This window comes from Gekko japonicus, unplaced genomic scaffold (assembly GCF_001447785.1).
Source record: "Gekko japonicus isolate JY-2015 unplaced genomic scaffold, Gekko_japonicus_V1.1 scaffold732, whole genome shotgun sequence".
Classification (NCBI taxonomy): domain Eukaryota; kingdom Metazoa; phylum Chordata; class Lepidosauria; order Squamata; family Gekkonidae; genus Gekko; species Gekko japonicus.
Genome location: NW_015159732.1, coordinates 570,956 through 592,717, shown reverse-complemented (window position 1 = coordinate 592,717; position 21,762 = coordinate 570,956). Strand labels below are relative to the sequence as shown.

General features: G+C 44.8%; 1 protein-coding gene across 1 annotated transcript in view; it reads left to right on the top strand.

The window, feature by feature from the left end:
- The first annotated feature begins 13,092 nt into the window (after window positions 1–13,092).
- RNF144A (ring finger protein 144A) overlaps window positions 13,093–21,762 on the top strand; it is a 93,981-nt gene continuing 85,311 nt past the window's right edge. The window contains exon 1 of the mRNA XM_015429043.1: window positions 13,093–13,397. Coding sequence (XP_015284529.1) covers window positions 13,286–13,397 — 112 coding nt within the window. The 5' untranslated portion in view covers window positions 13,093–13,285. The remainder of the gene's footprint in view (window positions 13,398–21,762) is intronic.

Below are 21,762 nucleotides of genomic sequence, written 5' to 3'. Positions count from 1 at the left end.
TTTCCCAAGGTCATCCAGCAGATGCAGGTGGAGGAGTGGGGAATCAAACCTGGTTCTCCCAGATTAGCGTCTGCACGCTTAACCACTATACCAAACTGGCTTGTGCAGAGAAAACAGTCAATTTAGGCTTGCCCATAAGTGTTCCTTTACTATGTATAAATAATGGGTTGCCATAGGAGCTGCAGACATAAGGCAAGTGTGGGGAAAATGGATCAACGCAGAACATTGGGAAAAGGTATGGGCTGCACCACCATCAGTCTCCCCGTGGCTAATTATCACAGAGAAGAATTTTGAAATAGTAAATGGGACTTGGCTCATTTCCACAGGGCCTGTAAAACAGAGATGTGCCGCCAAACATCTGAGTGAAGGCAGGAGAATTACTATTCATGTAGTTCTTCCTGCCCCTTCTCCCCCTTTTTTCTTCCCCTGAGACAGTGATAGTATTATTATATGGCATCTTATGAATTGTAAATATTTGAACCTGAATCTGTTAAATTTATTTGTTTTAACTGTATTTTTTAAACTATTTTACTATATATCGTGATCTGCCCTGAGCCCCATGATAGTGGGGGAGAGTGGAATAGAAACCAAAAGAAGAAATAAATAAATTTGTAAAATGAAAAATAGTATACAGTGTAAAATATGTCAAAATAGTGACTTCAGTGTGTTGATGCTTATTTAAGATTCAAGTTTAATCTAAACATAGACATTGTGAATGAAGTTCAAAGGACCTACTTCAGCTGGTAAACACAGAACACAAAATGAGGTTTCCGTGCAGCTATCCCTCTAGTTGCCTGGAGAATTGAATGTCAAAACAGATGCTGCAGGTGTATTTCCCCAAAGATGCAAAATGAATGCAGGGCTGGTCAGGTGATGAAGTCCTTTATAAGAAGCTAGAATCCCATCAGCCAGCTGTTTAGGAAAGGAATCAAGGGACTGGGTTCATTTTATGATGTTTGGTGCACTTCTGGGTTCCTTTAAAGGGCTTCGTATGTGCTTAGTGCTTACCTTAAGATTCCATCCCTTTTTGTGGCAATGTGGTTTTGTGGTTATCAGCAAAAGGGAGCGGTGGCACAGGCAGTAAATGCCTGCAAGTAAAACTATTTCTGAACAGCTTTAATAGCTGTTTGAGTCCCACTGCGGCTGGGGTGAGCTCCCGGCCCTTATCCTAGCTCCCGCCCACCCAGCGGCTTGAAAGCAATTCGACAAATGGGTACCCACTCCTTAAGAGTGGGGGGGGCACCCTACCTCCAATATTGGAGGGCAGCAGCGGCGGCTGGACGATGCGGTGAATCGATGAGCGGCGAACCGGCAAGAGAGAACATGGCGACGGATCGGTGGCAGACGGCAGGCGACTTGGAAGGCAATTGGAGGAGGCGTGGTGACGTAAGCACGGTCGGAGCCTCCGGGACAGAGACCAGTTGCGACCTCATTGTGCAGCTGCGCGCCATAAAAGGACCATCCCAGGAAGCCGAGCCGAAGAGACGGGAAAAGACCTCCGCCAAAGGACACTACCGCCTGGTCCTAGGAAGACCCCGCCACAGAAAGACCTACGCTGCGTAGGTGCCTGGTAAGGCATTCATCTCCCCTGATATGTATGTGGCCCTAGTTAGGCGATTAAATGTATATGTGTAAACTACTCCAAGCCTCCGGGAAGGAGCGGTATAGAAATGTAATGCTGCAGCAGCAGGAGCAGCAGCAGGAGCAGCAGCAGCAGCAACAACGACGACGACGACGACGTGTTGCTTCTTTAAAATAAAGAAAAGAGATGCTGTGATCCTGTATGCCCTGACCTGGATAGTCCAGGCTAGCCCAGTCTCGTCAGATCTCAGAAGCTAAACAGGGTTGGCCCTGGATGGGAGATCACCAAGGAATACCATGGTCGTGACACAGAGGCGGGCAGTGAACCTCTGAACCTCTCTTGCCTTGAGAACCCTATAGGGTTGCCATAAATCAGCTGTGACTTGACAGCAAAAAACCCCAAAACAAAACATGATCCTATGTACACTTACTTAGGAGTAAGTCCCACTGAGCACTCTGGGCCTTACTTCTACATTAAAGTTACACACGACTGATCAGAGTGCACGTTTTTAACAAATGCCTGTGGTGCTGGATTATGCTATTGCACTTTGATCACATTATGAGGAGACAAGAGTCACTGGAAAGGACAACAATGCTAGGGAAAATGCTAGCAAGAAAAGAGGAAAGCCTAGCATGAGACGGATTGACTCAGTGAAGGGAGCCAGGGCCCTCCGTGTGCAAGACCTGAGAAAGGCTGTTGACGACACGACACCTTGGAGGCCATTCATTCATAGGGTCGCCATAAGGCGGAAGCGACTTAACACACACGCACACACATGATTATCAGCAAATGTTCACATGGCCAGAGAAATCTGTCTTAATTTGAATTAGGACTGGATAATTTCATGCTGATTTTTTTTAACAAGATTGTATGTTTATTTGAGCTGCGGTGGCTCAAGTGGTTAAGACACTGAACTGCAGGCTGTGGAAGGTTAGTAGTTCAGCAGTTTGAGACCCGAGTGTGCCGCATGACGGAGTGAGCTCCCGTCTCTAGTTCCAGCTCCTGCCAACCTAGCAGTTTGAAAGCAAGAAATTGCAAGAAAAATAGGTACTGCTGCGGTGGGAAGGTAACAGCATTCTGTGCGCCTTGGTGTTTAGTCATGCCGGCCACATGACCACGGAAACATCTTCGGACAGCGCTGGCTCTTTGGCTTTGAAACGGAGATGAGCACCTCAACCCTAGAGTTGGACTCGACTGGCTTTCAAGCAAGGGAACCTTTACCTTTTTATATTTATAAAAACAAAAAGAAGGGGGGAAAGTTGTTCCCTCTTTGCATTTTGCTTAACTAAAGCTTCATGGTGATGATCTTCAGAATATCGCTTGTGATATAAACTGTGAGGACTAGAATCTTCTCATCATTCCTTGGCTCTCCTTGGACAATTTAAAGGCAAGCTTATACCACTCGACCTGCTGTCACGTTCTTATCCTGAACTTTGGAGCTGTACAGCTATGGGACCTCACAGTTTTAATATTTAGTTGCTTGCTTTCCTCCATAAGGACCAAAGACTGAAGCATACAACAAGAAGAAAAGGAGTAGGTTTTTATACCCCATTTTTCTCTACCTCAAGCCTCAGTGGCTTACAATCCCTTTCCCTTCCTCTCCCCACAGCAGGTACCTTTTACGGTAGGTGGGGCTGATAGAGCTCTGAGAGAACTGTGACTGGTCTAAGGTCACCCAGCAGGCTTCATGTGGAGGAGTGAGGAATCAAACCCAGTTCTCTGGATTAGAATCCGCCACTCCTAACCACTACACCATGCTGGCTCTCATGAATTCGTGAGGGGCTGGGCTAGGGGCTACAAGGAGAAACAAAGTTTCAGACAGCAGCCGCCTTGGTCTGCAGTAGAACAGTTAGAACCGAGTCCCGTAGCACCTTAGGGACCAACAAGAGTTTCCGGGGATAAGCTTTTGAGAGTCAGAACTCCCTTTGTCAGATGTGTCAAGATGGGGATCTGAGTCTTCTTATCCCAGACAGAAGATGGGAGGGTTTGCAAAGAATGCTCGTAACGGATGCAAATGTACAATACATATTGTAATAAGTTTGATTAGAGCAGAGGGGAAATGTTTGGGGGCAGAAAATTACCACCTGTAGTGACACAAGAATCCTAGGTCCCTATTCAGCCCCGGGGGGGGGGGGGCAATTGGCCTGAACGTGGGAATTAAGTTCATCAGAGCTTCCCCTTGAAACCCTGACCTGGATGGCCCAGGTAGCCCAATCTTATCAGATCTCAGAAGCTAAACAGGGTTGGCCCTGGCTAGTAGTTGGATGGGTGGCCTCCAAGGAATACCACAGACGTGATGCAGAGGCAGGCAATGGCAAACCACCTGTGAAATGTCCCTTGCCTTGAAAACAAGTCTAGCTCACCACCTAGTGGTATATAATGCTAAAAGAGCTAGAACTTCTGACTACTAGACAATCTTAGGATCTCCTCGCTATACTGTACACACTGCCATAAGATAATTATAATTCCCCTTGAAATTTCTTTGTTTGAGGACCACCGCTCTTAGGTCAGCAATGGCATAACCTAGAAGATTAAAATGTTCTTCTGCTAGTTTTTGGGTGCTGCAGTTTTCAGTGTCAAATTTATGTTCATTAATCTTTTTGTATGGGGACTGCCCAGCTTGTCTGATGGTAGAGAATGGAAGGGCATTTCTTAAAGTTGATTGTGTATGTCACGTTGGAAGATGAACAAGTGAATGAACCTGAGATGGTTGGTGTTGTTAGGTCTGCTTATTGTGTCCTCAGAGTGGGGCCAGAGTTGGCATCTTGCTTTGTTGCAGGCCCTGATTCCAGAGTCCTTGTCCATGTTTGGACCTTGTCCATGGTGTTGCTGTGGGTGAGAAGTTGTTTAAGGTTCGGAGACTGTCAGTAGGCAAGAAAAGGTTTGCCTCCCAATGCCTTTGAGAGAGGACTATCATTGTCCAGCATAGGTTGTAGGTCATTAATGATACATTGAACTAGTTGAGAGCTGTATGTGACCACCAGTGGTGTTCTGTTGTTTTGTTTGGGCCTATCTTGTTGGAGGTTTATCCTTGGTATCATTCTGGCATTGTTGGTCTGTTTCTTTACTACATCAGATGAGTCTTGTAATTCCAAGAATATATGTTGTAGGGGAAGCAAGGGCACCCAACTTAACATTCTTTTTTAATGCTAATGTGACTTCAAGAGGAGAACCGGTAAGTACCAGGCCTCCAGTCTCCTCCCTTCTATTAACTGCTATGTTTTGTCATTTATAATGCTGGGCTTGGAAATATTCAGTTTTCCTGTTGTTGTTGTTGTTTCATTTATGTTCGACTCTTGGCGATTCTATGGGCCAGCTCTCTCCATGTTTTCTGATCTTGTACTGTTTCTTTGTTCGATGCTCAGGCTGGTGTCAACTTTTATGGTGTCTAGCCACCATGTTCTTAGTTGGCCCTGTTTCCTTTTGCCACTAACCAATTCAAGCATAATTTTTATAGTGAGTTTTTCCACATGACATGGCCGAAACGTGATTTGACGTTTTATTTCTGGACTGCATTCACTTTTTTGGTTGATCTGTGATCCTAAGAAAGTGAATTCTTCCACACATTCAATCTCTTCATTGTCAACTGTTACTTTGACATTTCTGTTTTTCTCAATGGTCATGAACTTGGTCTCTTTGAAGTTTAGGAAGAGACTTCCTCATGATTGTTTCAGCATACAGGTTGAATAGGAAAGGTGAAAGAATGCAACCTTGTCATACTCCTTTCTCTATCAATCAGTATCTTCAATTGGTATTCGCACAGTGGTTTCCTGGTTTGTGTACAATGATTGTATCAACTTGACCAGATGTGCTGGCACCGCCAGGTCTTGTAGGGCTCTCCACAGTTTGTCATGACTGACACAGTCAAAGGCTTTCTTGTAATCGGCGAGGCATAAATAGATAACCTTTTGATACTCATGAGATTTCTCCATGATCCAACGCAGATTTGCTATATGGTCACAAGGGCCAGCTTGGACATCTGGTAATTCCCTTTCAATGGTCGGTGACAGGCATTGTTGTATAATTTTAAGCAGAATTTTGCTAATGTGAGGGATGAGAGCGATTGTGCGATAATTGGAGCAGTTAGGCTTCCCAAGTCCCCCTGGGGGGCGGGGAAACCCCCGCCCCAGAGGCCCATTCTCCTCCCCGACGTGTGTGTCACCCGGAAGTGACGCGGCCATGCCGGGTGCACTGGGGGTGGGGCCACGGCCATCCGAGGGAAAACTCTATGGTTTCCCCTCATATGGCCGTGGCCCCGCCCCCAGCATGCCTGGTGTCGTCACGTCACTTCCGGGTGATGTGCATGCGGCACGCACGTGCGCAACTGACGCCAGCCGGGAGCCCCCCACTCCCGGCGGAAATCGACTTGGCAACCCTAGGAGCAGTCTTTGGAGTCTCCCTTTTTTGGTAGTGGAATGAACACTGAGTATTTCTACTCCTTTGGCTATGTGTTGGGTTTTCCAAATTTTCTGACGCATGGGTCTGATGATTGCAGGTGGTACAGCCCTCAGCAGTTCTATGGAGATGATGTCAACACCTGGAGCCTTGTTGTTTGGTAGTTGGCTCTTTGTGCATATGATATCTTCCTCAAGGATGGCTGGCTCTTTCTCAACTTCCCTTTCCTTGGCATCCTGAGGTTGGGCTTCTTTGCTACTAGCATACAGTTTTTCTGTGTATTCTCGATATCTGTTTTTGATGTCTTGTTGGTTGGACAGTTCTTTCCCTTGCTTGCTTTTAATAATGCCTTTACAGGCAGTAAATGATGTTTGAATCTTTTTGACCTGCATAAATGCAAGCTTGGAGTGGCCCTTTATGCAGTCCTCATCTAGCTGTCTGCTCATCCCACTGAACTTCATTGTCTTTCCTTGATGCCACTTGGAAATCCGCATTCAGTCTTCTTGCTTCTTCCCATTTTCCTGCTGCTTTGGCTGTTTTTCTTCACTCTGCTATTTTTATGGTTCCGTCTGAGAGCCACTTGCACTTTTTCTCTGGCTGTTTGTATGGTATATGTTCAACAGCTATTTCGATGATTATCGAATGAATTTCCTGTCACAGTTTGTCAGGTGTTTTTTAGCCGTGTCCAGCTGTTCAAACCTAAGTGTATGTGGGGGGATTTAGGTGACATCAAACCTTTTGATGTTAAGAACATAAGAACATAAGAGATGCCAATGTTGGATCAGGCCAAAGGCCCATCCAGTCCAACACTCTGTATCACACAGTGGCCAGAAATACCAGTGCCATCAGGAGGTCCACCAGAAGCCCTCCCACTGTTTGTTGCATAGTTTGATTTTGACTCTGATTTTAGCCACCAACAATTCATTGTCTCAACCACAGTCGGCACTTGGATATGTCTTGACAGTGAGTACTAAACTGGTCCATCTATGATTGCATAGAATATAGTCAATCTGATTACAGTGTAGTTCGTTTGGAGAGGTCCAAGTGTATAAGTGACGTTTGTGCTGTTTGAACCAAGTATTCATGATCTGAAGCAACATTTGTGCTGTTTGAACTAAGTATTCATGATCCAAAAGTGGTTTTCTTGGCAAAAATATACCAAATGATCGCCTGCATTGTTCCCTTCCCCAAGTCCAAATCTATCCATGATGCCTGTCTCAGCTTGGGCGCCAACAAAGTTCAATAGGAGTACTGAGAGTTGGACTAGATGTTATCTCTGCAAGTGTGTATTTTTAAACTCCAGTTTAACATGAGTTGTGCAGGGGGGGGGTTGCTGTTGCAAATGGTAAGAGGCAGGACAGAGGGGTGCTTAATACCACCATTGCCTGCCTATTTACTCCAGCAAATGCTCTACCGCCAGGGCTTTTATTCTGAGGGAACGCACCAGAACAGAGTTCAGAAACTCTGTTAAAATGTTAAAAGTTCATGAATTTTCAGTATACAGATTGAAAAGTTCATTTCCCTCTTGAGAGTTCTGGCACCAGTTTTTAAAAAAGAAAAGCCCTGCCTACCCCTAAACTATTGTTTCCTTTATCAAACTTCTCCAGCTGGGAAGAAAGAGAGGGGGAAATCCTTCATTTTTTATTCATTTATATACCACTCCCCCCTGAAGGGCCCCCCTCCAAAGTGGCTTATATTCCTTTAGCTATAGTCCTTTTGTTTGAGACTAATTTTAGTTTGTATTTTTAGTAACTGTAGACATATTTAGAAGGTTAATTTCAAGTTGGTCTTGGTGACCTTTTAACCTATGCATGACATAAATTTAGACAAAAGCCACACTGTCTATATAAAAAGACATATTTGTACACCATGTCTGCTTGAAATACTTAAATTGTAATCCCCCTGATCTCTATTTATATCACCATAACCATAATGATACACAGCTCCAGGGGGACCAAAGTGTGTCCAAACGAATTCCATCCTTGTACTTGCTTTATATAAGTTTTCAACATTATCCCCTCCCCCCAAAATATGTAAAATGCCACAGGAGCAATTATGGGGGTTGATTCCATAGTAATTGTGGAAATTCTGCCCTGTCTTCAGATAGAATGTTGCCTAAATAAAAGTTTGCAGGCCAACACCCAAACCACATATCTTTTATTATGGATTGTTTCAGGACATGAAATCTCAAACCCACTAATGTACACATATAGATGTGATACTGCATGGCTGCTATTCAGCTTTATAACCAAGGCCCATTATGGGAAGAAATACAGCGAGCTCTAGAAAGAGGATATGGGTGAGTGTCCTGGCTGTGGCTGGTTGAGTGGTGAAGGGAAGGGGAAAACAAAGGGAGCTGAGCCATGTTTATTTCCTTCTGCTTAGCTATAAGGCAGGGCTTGTTCAAGTCATTTTGCTGTCCCAAGTGGGTAGTATGGGAGGAGAGCCGCATGGTAACAGGTATGGTTCCCTCCACCCCTGACTTATGTTGATTTGGGGCTATGCAGTGGCAGCTCAGGTAGAAAAGTTTCAGTATGAAATAGTAAGGAAGTTATCTTCCATATGATTTTTATCACAACAAACTGTTATATTGAAATTATATATAAATTTTATGGGGTTATGTTTTATCATATAATTGAGAAGATTGATAAAATAGGATTAAAATGTTAATCGATTATGATAAAATGGTAGAATAAGTTGAGTACACTGTTATAGTGGTTTCTTGAGTTATCATGTCATATATTTTCCCTAAAACTTCACATATTTGAATCAAGGATTGTACTTTATATTTGCAAAAGGTGCCCTTTATGTTTTGTTTTGGTAATTTTACCATTTATTCTTTTCCCCTCACCTCTTTTCTTTAGTCCCTTAAAAAGTTTAAATAATTTTTAATAAAAAAATAAATTGCTTCATAGGCTTTTTCAGGCAACTGTTTACTGTAGGCTCTCTGAGTCCAGAATAAAGATGGCAGCAAATTCTGCTCTGATTTGGATCCATGGATCCATTTTAAACTGGACCTCAGACCACTTCTTCTCCCTCAAACCCTGGCAGGCCTGTGCATATGTTCATCCCATAGAGTTGACTTGGAGCACTAGCAGGTAGATTTTTTTGTTAAAAGAATTCAGTCACATTAGTTCCCCAAAGATACTGGCTTCTGCTGCTGCAAGAATGTCCCACACCAAAATTATCTGTTGCTTTTACTGTGTTTGTAATATGAATATTAATCTTACACTGACTAGAAAATGCATTTAGTTTTACACACTCACAAAAACTCCTATTCCAGATTAATATCATTTAAAATGTGCTTTGGGCATGTGTGAAAATGCCCCCAGATCAGCACCTCCTGGACCCCACTTAGCTAGCTCAATGCCTTATGCTGTTTTGTCAGTGTGGTGTAGTGGATAAGAATTTCAGACTAGTATACCCAGGTTCAAATCCCCACTGGTGCAATGGAAGCTTGCTGGGTCACACACTCTCAGCCTCAGCCTAGTTTGCTGCATGGATAAAATGGAGGAGAATGATGCACGCCATTTTGGGTCCCCACTGGGGAGAAAGGTGGGGTATAAATGAACTAAATAACTGATTTATAAAAATCACATTCTATGGAACTGTGAGGTACAATTTAGGATTAAGGGCTGGGCTAATGTTCTGTGGAAGATAATACCGTGGAGGAAACCGACTGTACCACATCAGTCTACAGTCGTAAGATCAGTTTAGAATGCTTTGTCCTTGATGCGCCCTTTCCTGAAGAACCACCTAGGTAGGTGGTTTATTTTTGATGCGGGGTTTTGGGTGGAAGGGCCGGATCAGGAACGGGCGCGCCACACTTCCCAGATGTTGCTGTGGAATCGCGCCCGTTTGCTGCGCCCCCAATCCGTCCCTTTCCCGGCCCAAAACCTCTCGTGTGACCGGGGCCATAGACATCTTTGGATTAAAACAACTGGGAAAACATGTAAAAAAGCCCTATGAGGTGTAATGGTTTCAGAGACAATTTACTGAAAATAGGTGGTCACTTAAGACAAGAATAAGTCCCTCAATATCACCTACAATGTCACCACTAGATGCCTATCATGACAAACATGAGAGGAAAAATAATGACTTTACAATGTATCAAGATATGATCAACAGATATGGGGAAATTAAATCTTGGCAAGTTATTAACGAAAAAGGGAAAAAGATTAAGTGGTTAACATATCGCCACTTTCATTGAGGTTTAAAGAAGATTTCCATCGAGAAGGAGATAGACTAAGAAATCTGACTGAATTTGAAAAGATAATATTGAACAAAAAGGAACATTTTCTAGGACACATTTATAAACTTTTATTATAATACGACACAGAAACAGAACAAGTCAAGACATGCATGGTGTAATGGTCACAAAATTTTGGGAAGGAAATTTCATTTCAGGAATGGGGGAAACTATGGATGAAAGACATAAAATTTATTTTGAGTCACACTTAGAGAAGATTGGTATAAAATGTGTTATCGCTGGTACCCCCCAAAACATCAAGAAGATGGACAAAAACTAAAGGATTGTGTTGGAAGTGTTAAAGAGATAGACGGTAACTTTTACCATATGTGGTGGTCCTGTAAAAAAAAAACAACTAGTAAATATTGGATAAGAATACATACTGAAATTAAAAAAAAAGAAGATAAAATTTGCTATGTTAGAGACAATGTTACTAGGAATTCTACCAGTGAACGCAGACAGAACAATACATGAACTGCTTAGATACATGTTAACTGCTGCAAGAGTAGTAATTTTAGCGAAGGAGAAAATCAAAGATCGTCCAACTCTTGAGAATTGGATAGACAAAATGCAAGAATACAGTGTTATGGCAAAACTGACAAACTTCATTAATCAGAGACCGAAAGACGAATTTGAAAATAACTGGTGAGATTTGTAGTCATGCAATTGAATGGTTTAAACTATATGATAGTTTCAGTATGAAATAGTAAGGAAGTTATCTTCCATATGATTTTTATCACAACAAACTGTTATATTGAAATTATATATAAATTTTATGGGGTTATGTTTTATCATATAATTGAGAAGATTGATAAGATAGGATTAAAATGTTAATAGATTATGATAAAATGGTAGAATAAGTTGAGTACATGTTATAGTGGTTTCTTGGGTTATCATGAAGAAGAAGAGATTGGATTTATACCCCGCCCTTCACTTGGAGTCTCAGAGCGGCTTACAAACTTCTTTCCCTTCCCCTCCCCACAACAGACACCCTGGGAGGTGGGTGGGGCTGAGAGAACTCGGACACAAATTGCTCTTTTTCAAGGACAGCTGTGCCAGAGCTTGTAACTGACCCAAGGTCACATCAGCAGGTGCAAGTGGAGGAGTGAGGAATCAAACCCGGTTCTCCCAGATTAGAGTCTGCGCACTTAACCACTACACCAAACTGGCTCTAAAACTTCACGTATTTGAATCAAGGATTGTACTTTATATTTGCAAAAGGTGCCCTTTATGTTTTGTTTTGGTAATGTTACCATTTATTCTTTTCCCCTCACCCCTTTTCTTTAGTCCCTTAAACAGTTTAAATAATTTTTAATAAAAAAATAAATTGCTTCATAGACTTTTTCAGGCTCTCTGAGTCCAGAATAAAGATGGCAGCAAATTCTGCTCTGATTTGCATCCATGGATCCATTTTAAACTGGACCTCAGACCACTTCTTCTCCCTCAAACCCTGGCAGGCCTGTGCATATGTTCATCCCATAGAGTTGACTTGGAGCACTAGCAGGTAGATTTTTTTGTTAAAAGAATTCAGTCACATTAGTTCCCCAAAGATACTGGCTTCTGCTGCTGCAAGAATGTCCCACACCAAAATTATCTGTTGCTTTTACTGTGTTTGTAATATGAATATTAATCTTACACTGACTAGAAAATGCATTTAGTTTTACACACTCACAAAACTCCTATTCCAGATTAATATCATTTAAAATGTGCTTTGGGCATGTGTGAAAATGCCCCCAGATCAGCACCTCCTGGACCCCACTTAGCTAGCTCAATGCCTTATGCTGTTTTGTCAGTGTGGTGTAGTGGATAAGAATGTCAGACTAGTATACCCAGGTTCAAATCCCCACTGGTGCAATGGAAGCTTGCTGGGTCACACACTCTCAGCCTCAGCCTAGTTTGCTGCATGGATAAAATGGAGGAGAATGATGCACGCCATTTTGGGTCCCCACTGGGGAGAAAGGTGGGGTATAAATGAACTAAATAACTGATTTATAAAAATCACATTCTATGGAACTGTGAGGTACAATTTAGGATTAAGGGCTAATGTTCTGTGGAACGGAAGATAATACCGTGGAGGAAACCGACTGTACCACATCAGTCTACAGTCGTAAGATCAGTTTAGAATGCTTTGTTTAAAAACTCCTTGGCATACAGAAAACGAACATGGTATACTGTTCCCCTACTGTACTAGTTTTCATGCATGGAGGGGTTTTTGTTTTGTTTTAATGTCAAGGAGTTCGAAGGCAGAAGCTATCACCTGCAGTCTTGTAGTGGATCTGTCTATTTTACTACCATCTCATTCTCTCATGTGCCAAAATGGGCCCTGATGGGTCTAACCAGATGTGTACATTTTCACAATGCCCAGCATTATTCAGCTTTGATGATCAGTAGCACAGGGACTGGGTATGGAGGGAAAGGGAGTTAAGCCCAACATGAAACACCCCAAGAGCTGTTATTTACCCAGCTATGTGACCCTGTGTACACTGATGACGTGAGGCTAACTCAGGAAAGCTAATGCTGAAAGAAAATGTAGAGCGTCGGTAAGGTATCACGAGATTCCTGTCTATTTTTACATGATGTGCTCTTTGAGGCTGTCATGCCCTCTCTGTGATTGACTGGACCTTTTGCGTGCCAAGCGTTATGTTCAAAGAAAAAGACCATCAAAATGCTTCGAATTGCATCCTGACGGTAAAACTTGTCAAGAGGCGCGCCCGCCCAGAGAAGGGGGCAATAATAGCCCCTGGATGGTAATCTCAGCTCGTTGTAATTGACGCTGCGGTCAACAGGGGGCGCCGAGAGAGTGCGCCGTGCTCCGAATTTAGCGGTCGCTTCAAAGCAAAGCCGCTTCGGCTGCAAAACCGCTGAAGTTTAATGGCGTCCTTGTGCTCAGATTAGCTATTCCCTCCTCCCTTCCTTCGGGGAGGGCTGGGCAAGGCGGAGGGAAGCCAGCGAGAAAGTGCTCAGGCAGGCAGGCAGTGGTGGAGGAGAGGCACCACAATGCACCAAGCGCCGACACCCTGGAAAGGCTGCACGGGAGTCTAAGGAGCGGCGGGCAGTTCATGCAAGCGGCGGTGGGAAACGCAGAGCGCAGGAGGCGGCCGCTTGGGAGAGGAGGCGGCGGCGGCGGTGCAAGGGAGAGCCCTTCATCTTCCCAGCAGCAGCAGCAGCAGGGTAAGGCGTTGTCCGCAGCCTCTTTGTGTCTGCTTCCAGGCGGCATCCTCTGGGGATGGGGCGGGGTGGTGAGGCTCGTTTGCTGCTCTCGGGTAGGCCGCCGTAGTAATCTCTCCCTCAGCAGTGGCGACTGGGGCATATGCAATGCGCATTGCTCACACATGCGAGAGAGAGAGAGGCATGCCTTCTGGGTCGCTAGCTTTGGTGCCGTTGAGAGGCCAAGGACCCGGTGTGCAGTAGCGCGGAGGACTGGGGATTTCGAGGGTGGGTTGAGGCCGCAGCGCGACAGGCAGGCTCGCTGGGCGAGGCAGGAGAGGGAAATGAGGGGGCTCTTGTGTGCATCGGCTGGGGAGAATGGACATCCGCTGTGAGCACCGCCTGAGGATCAACGAAGCGGCAGAAGAGGTACCTTGCACGGCGGCGTGGAGATGTGCTAGCCAAATTAGTGAAGGAAGTTCGATTAGATGACTTCTTGTCCATTTATGGCGGCGGTCACACGGGCAGAAAATGCGGGGGAAGCGTGGCTGTTTGTGGAGGTCCTGTGGTCAGGGGGGAGATGCCGATCACACGAGTATCCTGCACTTCACAGGAGTATCCTGCAGGCGGCAAAGAAGCCGCGCTGCGCGATCACACTAGCAATCGCTCTTTGTGCGCATACGCTGTTGGGCGCTTTTGCGCATCCTGCGGAGACTTGGGAGAAAAAAACAACAACCCTTGTTTGCGACGAACACCGGCGGGCGCCGGATGCCACGTAATTCCACCGGAAACGCGATCAGACGCCTGCCCTTGGCCCGTGGTTTCCGGAAACTAGTACCTCGTAAGTACTAGTTTTTTAAGCCGCATCTTCAGCGGGAAGCCACGGGTTCGCTGCGGGAGCACTGCACTTCCCAGATGTTGCGGTGTGATCGCGCCCGGAAAATCCGCGGGACTCCTCTGCCTTTAGCAGGGCAAATGCTCCGTGTGAACGGGGCCTATATTTATACCTATAGTATTAGTATACTCCACACAAAAAACTCCAATTAAAGAAGTTAATCACAGAAGGGTGATTATGGTTTCTCATGATTATGAAGATTCTGGTGATCTTTTTAAATTTTGGTTTAACTATACATTTTGCATGGTGATCAAGCATTTAAACCAATAAAGGGGTGCTCATGAAACACACACTCCATGGCTCATTGTTAACCACAGACATAGAGGGAGGTGGAAATAGAAGTACTTGATTGGCAGCTTTATTTTCATTTATATAGCCTACCTATTTCCCCAGTGGGGACCCAGAGCAGCTTACATAATTTTTCTTTCCTCAATTTTATCCACACAACAGCCCTGTGAAGTAAGTTAGGCTGACAGTGTGACTGGACCAAAGTCAGCCAGCGAGCTTCCCTGGCAGAGTGCGGATTTCAACCCGGTTCTTCCAAATCCTAGTCTGACACTCTAACCACTACATACATCACACTGGCTCTGTCTAGGGTAGTGATGGTGGACCTTTTAGGGACTGAGTGCCCAAACTGCAACCCAAAACCCACTTATTTATTGCAAAGTGCCAACACGGCAATTTAACCTGAATACTGAGGTTTTAGTTTAGAAAAAACAACTCATACATTAATATAAGATGATCCAAACAAAGTAAGGAAAGCAATCCCAAATGCTTTCATTTACTTAAAATTATTTGGCAGAGAATTCCACACTTTAATGACGGTCTGGGCCTGGCTGAGGCGATGGCACGCGTGCCCACTGAGAGGGCTCTGAGTGCCGCCTCTGGCATGCGTGCCATAGGTTCGCCACCACTGGTCTAGGGTATGCATGAGGTATGCGTGCGTGTCTGTATACATCTATCTGTGTACATCCATTGAAAATTTGGTGCAGTTTTGGATGCCGTTCCTGGACTCCCTTTGGCACAGACACCGCTGGCTTGCATTCTGACATTGTATACTTGTTTATGAGAGGGTTTTACACAGTGTATTTCTGCTCAGTGTTCATTTCTGCAGCCAGGGAAGGAAGGAGACCAGAGGTATGTTTGCTGCTGCTGTTACTGTCAAGTCACAGCTGATTTACGGTGATCCCCTAGGGTTTTCAAGGCAAGAGACATTACCTCTGCGTCAAGACCCTCGAGGTATTCCCTGGTGATCTCCCATCAAGATACTAGCCTGGGCTGACCCTGCTTAGCTTCCGAGGTCAGGCTAGCCTGGGCTGTCCAGGTCAGGGCCTAGAGGTATGTAGAGATACATGAAAAGGAAGATGGTGCAGCCACTGTCCACAACCTCCATGACTGTAATACCCATACAGTCATCTTGGTGTCCCTTAGCTTAATCTTTTAACTTGTCAGATTTTCTGCTAGGGAGAAAATAAAGAAATAAAATCTCAAACCCTTTAGCTGTACTTGAAGGTCTGTTGTAAGGGTTGCCACTATGGTGCCTGTCAGCACTTTTCCTGGCACCCGCCGAGCATTTATAGAAAGTGGGCGGGGCAAATGGGGATTTTTGCCAGCAGGGATTCTGATTGGTCACTGGAAGTCTGATTGGGTGTGCGGATTTTTAGAAATGTTGCTTTGGCAGCAGCTGTGATCATAGCACAAGTATCTTCATTGTATGCCTGAAGATAACCTGTGTGTGTGCAAGAAAATATTTTAAAAACCATATGTTCATTTTGAAAGGTTTCATGTTAAATAGCTTCTGTCTGAAATGTTAAAGAGTTACAATTAGAGTTAAGCGTAATCCCACTCCCTGACAATTTTTGTGGTTGGCCCTGTCTCCTGCGGAAGCCATTTTGTGGTCACACCCACGACCCTGTGTTAGAATTCCAGGGGTGTCTCTAGGCTGAAAAAGGTTGGGGACCCCTGGTCTATTGAACATTGGGTGAAGTGGTTAGTAGAACTGAGGGGAAAACATTTAACAAACTTTTTGCAGATTCAAGCCGTGTCATTCCAAGACACACACCCTTTTGATGTACTGATTTACTGAGAACCAATTTTGCATTACTTAGAATGGTCAACGTTTGATCCTTTTATTCTTTTATCAGTCGTGATAACAAATAAAACAGGCTTATGTGTATATATAAATACACACATAACACAAAAAAGGGTTGCATTGTTGTCCTAAGCAATTTATTAGGCATTAAATCTCTGCGTGAACTTATTTAGGGTCATGCTGAAGATCAGTTTGTGTGCATTAGTTACATCAGAACAGCTTATTAACAACACTGGCGTTTCCTTAACTGTATGTGTGAAGTGAGTGGGGGGCCATCTGTCTTAGGTTCCTTCTCACATGCAAGGTAAGTATATGTGTATTTAGTATATTTTTATCTTACCTTTCCTCCAAGGCCCTCAGGATAACGTGCACGGTCTCTCCCTTCTTCCATTTTATCCTCAACAATAATGTGAAGTCGTATAGGCTGTGGGTGAGTGATTGGCCCAGGGTCATCTAGCAAGATTCACAGTGGAGTGGGGATTTGAACCTGGGCCTTGCAGATCCTAGTCTGACACGCTAACCAGTACATCATGCTGGCTTTTTCTCTGTGATCCCACATGTCTATTGGGGAAAAAATTAGTATGCTGAAACTGCTGCTGGCAGTTGCTGCCTATATTCATTGGCCTGCTAACATTTCTTGGGGTCCTCTTCCCAGGTCCAGTTAGGTAGGATTAGTTGGATTTTTAAAAAAGTAAAAGAGCCTGCTTTGCATGTGCCTTTTGGAAGGAACCAACAGTGGTAGCTCCGTTTTTCACATACAAGGGTGTGATCTGGTCTCTCAGTGCACTTTGGAGGGGTTCCTCCCCCCAAAGACTGTATATTTAGGAGATAAGAGGTGGGCTTCTGGTAGGAACCCCCCTCGGTTTTCATTTGCTTGCTTAACTGTGATATACATGAATGGTAAAGCCTTCGTGTCATCCTTACTAGATGCCTCATTTGTGTCCTGCTCCTGAAGTTCATGTCTACTATAATGCCAGAAGATTATATGAGTCTAAAATTAACCAGGGTAGAGGTGGAAGCGGCGCATTTTTGTGTAAATCCATGTGAGAGAAATACTGTGTTGGATCCTGCCCTCTCAAGGCTACCAGGCAGATGGCAGACCTTTGCCTGTTTCTAAAGAAGTTCCGATCATCTAAGCCAAACCAGGCAATTGCATTCCGTTTATATCTGCTTCATGGATGGCTCATATGCTATTCTTGGTGTGCATTTTAAAGCGAGTCTTACTCAAAGCGCTAGCTGGAAACCCACACAGATCGACTGATGACAGTCATCATTAGCTGCAGGGAAGCTGGAAGGAGATCTGGGAGAGGCAGAGAAGAGAAAAATGGCACCTTGGAGTCTGTTTTCTTGAGTTGTGGAAGCAGTAGCCTTGGGCCTTTATACTTAACCTTGGCCCCGGTCACACGGGCCGGATATCACGGGGGGTAGGCGTGGCTGTTTGCCCTGGGGCAAAATAACGCATGGTTGTGCGATCCGACGTCCCGTGGAGGTCCCGTGGGTAGGGGGGAGGTGCCGATCACAGGACAATCCTGCGGTGCGGCAAAGAAGTGGCGTGGTGCGGCAAACGGGTTTGTTTTTTTCTGTACACTAAAGTATGCGCATGCTCCGTTAGGTGCTTGTGCGCATCCATGGAGACTTGGAAAAAAAGAAACCTTTTTGCAAGGGGACATGGGTGGGCGCCGGATGCAACCGGAAATGCAATCAGACGCCTGCCTTTGCCCCGCGGTTACCGGAAACGAGTACCTTGGAGGTACTAGTTTTTTACCCCGCATCTTTGGCGGGAAGCCACGGGTGAGCCACGGGAGCTCTACGCTTCCCAGATGTGGCGGTGAGATCGCGCCTGGAAAATCTGCCTATCTTCCGTCTCTCTAGCGTGGCTAATGTTCCGTGTGACTGCAGCCCTTGGTTTGCATAACAGGTTTGCAATGAGTTAACAGTGTAAGAAATACACATACAGAGCAAGCAGTGCCATCACTAATATTCAGCCATGCTTAAAATGCTGTTCACGAGATTCAAGTTTCACACAATTCTTCCAGTAAAGATGGTCTAAGTAAAAATAAATGAATGAGAAAGTATAACGTTACATTTTGTCTGGGTAAATTGAGAACTGGGATTTTAATATTTGACTAATTGTGGTAGATGAATTAGTTTGAGTATTTGTCCTCAGAACACAAACAGTCCTTTGTTAAGCAAGACTGTTCTCCAAAGTTCTTGAGGTATAATTTGTACTTTCCATATATTTCTGTAGAGTCCTTTTGTTCCTGAGTGCTGAAGCGAGTGTGTCTTAATCTTGGTTTATATTGTTGAGGGCATGTTTAGTTAACATCTTGGGTCACCCCAAGCTATTTTATATCTAGTGATATCATAAGAATCTTTTTTTATTCCACCAGGCCTTCAGTTCTAATTGCATAAGCCTTCATTAGTGGCTTTTGCCCTTATGTCTTCTAAAATCTGTGCTCTCCTCAGAATCCCTGTCATCCATTTTCTGTAGCATCACAAGCCAAAGGGGTTACATGGGACTTAAAATTTCTATTCATTACAAAAAGGTTTTTGTTTTTCTCCTTTTTTCATTATCAGTTTAAAGAAAAATGTCTATGAAGGGATTCCCTCTTAATTAACTAGAACAAAGATAGGATGAAATAGTAAGCTTATAGATAAAGCTTTTGGTGAAATACCTACAGAATTGCGGTGCTATTATAAAAATGAATGCTGTGTGTTCTCTCTTGTGGCTAAAAAATGATCTACAACCTCTCATACCAATGTTGGAATAGATATATGCAGCCATGTACTGGCTGAAATAGCTCTCTTACAGAAAGAAAAGTAATGAGGGGAAAAACTGTTAGTTGACAGTAGGAATACCAATTGGTTTTCCTGGCAAGGGTCTGTGTTTTTAATAACTGACAGGCAGAAATTTAGTAGATGAAGTGATCCCTAAGGTAGAGATGAGCTACGGAGAGTGGTGCTACTTAGGAACTTCTTCAGTTCCTGTACCTGAGTAGCATTTTACAAATGCAGTTATGCTGTTTCTGTTGTTCTTTAACTTTATGGCTGTATATAGGAGAGGGTCTTAGAAACTGTTACATTGTTGTACATTTTTTGAAAGGCAAGAGAAATGAGCTACCAGTAGAACGCTCTATTCAAAAATTTGCCTTCTCTTTCAAGCTTTTGAGAGCTGCTGATGGTGGTTGTGGGCTGTGGCGAGGCAGCTATGCCCACTGCCCTTTCCTGCAAGGTATGATGCCCTTCACAGTGAGAAGCACACCTGCAGATGCTTGAGTAGAACAGAAATGCTGTTACCCTCCATTTCTGAATCTTCAGGTCTTGTGCTGGGATTGTGGGAGTTTGCCTGTCTAGTCATTGTCCCCCACTCACTGGCTAATCAGTTTGTATTTGGTCTCCTCTTCAGTCTCTAAATAAGCCTGGTCTCATGTAGAGTGTACTGGTGTCTGGTGATCCAGAAGAAGGTAAACTGTACTCAGAGGGTCAGTTTTCACGTGGTTTACATAGATTGCTTCATTTGTCTGTAACTGACTGCTGTACACATTGATTGGCAGCTGAATGTCCAAAGTGGTTGGAGTGAAATGTCATGTAGTGGTCCAGTAACATGTTACTGTCATCAACAGATCAAAGACAGTCCTGAGATATCACCAGAACTCTTTTAATGGAGGCCTCCCATAAATAGAATGTTGTAGAAGGTACTTTTTGGCCCCGGTCACATGGGAGGTTTTGCCCCGCAAGAGGGACGGATCGGGGGCGCATCAAACGGCCGCAATCACACCGCAACATCTGGGAAGCAGAGCGCACCCGTCCCAAATCTGTCTTTTCCGGGCAAAACCGCGCATTAAAAAAAAAACCCCTAGAAAAGAGTACTACCTACCTGAAATTCCGCAGCAAGAGTGGCCATGGGATCAACGGTGCGCCCATCTCCTGCAGCGTTTGAGGCTCCCGCCCAAATTGTGCATGCGCGCACATGCGTAGCCGGCTGCTTCGGTCTCTGTTCCGTGGCTCCCCCCCGGCATCTGATCGTGCACAGGGATGGGATTTTTTAGTTTCCGTATTGCTGGTATGGCTGCACATAAATCACATAAGCAATGGGGACTCCACATAACAGGCTTCTCCACAGTGTCCCTGCCCCAACATGGGGGTAGACTTTCCATTTACCTTGGGGGGGGGGCTGGAGCTGGGGCTGGGCCAAAGGCATTAAAAGAACTGGGACCCAGTGACTGGAATGACAGCCCGCAGAATGGAATGATGGCCCCTGGGAGTAGCAGAGGTGTTCTGGGACTGGAATGACAAACCCAAACACTCTCATTTTTGGTAGAATGACACCCCTCCCCTCCTCCACCTGGCTGTTGTGCATCCTGCATGAAGCAGGGTGATTCAGCAGATGCAAGCCAGTGCCAGTGGTCTGCATCCACCCACTCACACAGCAGAACCAGAACTTCCAGTGTCAGCACTGGAGCTAGGGGTGCCAGCCTCCAGGTGGGACCTGGGGATCCCCTGGAATTACAGCTCATTTTCAGACAACAAAGATTAGTTTCCCTAAAGAAAATGGATGTTCTGGTGGACTCAATGGCATTGTACCCCACTGAGGTGCCAGTCCTCCCCAGGATCCATCCCCAAATCTCCAGGAGTTTCCCAACGTGTATCAGGCCACCCCTCCCCCATCCCCCAGAGGTGAACAGGGGGGGCCTGGCAACCCTAACAAGGGCTGCTTTAATGAGGGAGGGAGGGAGGGGAGAGGTGGAAAGAAAGCAGATGGGGAGAGAGGAAGGAAGGAAGGAGAGATGGAAAGGAAGGAAGGAAAGAGGGAGGGAGGAAAAGAACATAAGAACATAAGAGATGCCAATGTTGGATCAGGCCAAAGGCCCATCCAGTCCAACACTCTGTGTCACACAGTGGCCAGAAATACCAGTGCCATCAGGAGGTCCACCAGTGGGGCCAGGACATTAGAAGCCCTCCCACTGTTGACCCCCCAAGCACCAAGATGACAGAGCATCACTTGCCCCAGAGTCCCTATCTATACCTTGTGGCTAATAGCCACTGATGGACCTCTGCTCCATATGCTTATCTAACTCCCTTTTGAAGCCGTCCATGGCAAATGGGGTTCAATGTGGCCAAGTGCAAGGTGATGCACATTGGAGCCAAAAATCCTAAATATAAATACACATTGATGGGGTCTGAACTGGCAGAGACTGAACAAGAGAGAGATCTTGGAGTTGTAGTAGATAACTCACTGAAAATGTTGAGACAGTGTGTGACTGCAATAAAGAAGGCCAATGCTATGCTGGGGATTATTAGGAAGGGTATTGAAAACAGATCAGCCGATATCATAATGCCCCTATATAAATCAATGGTGCGACCTCATTTGGAATACTGTGTGCAGTTCTGGTCACCACACC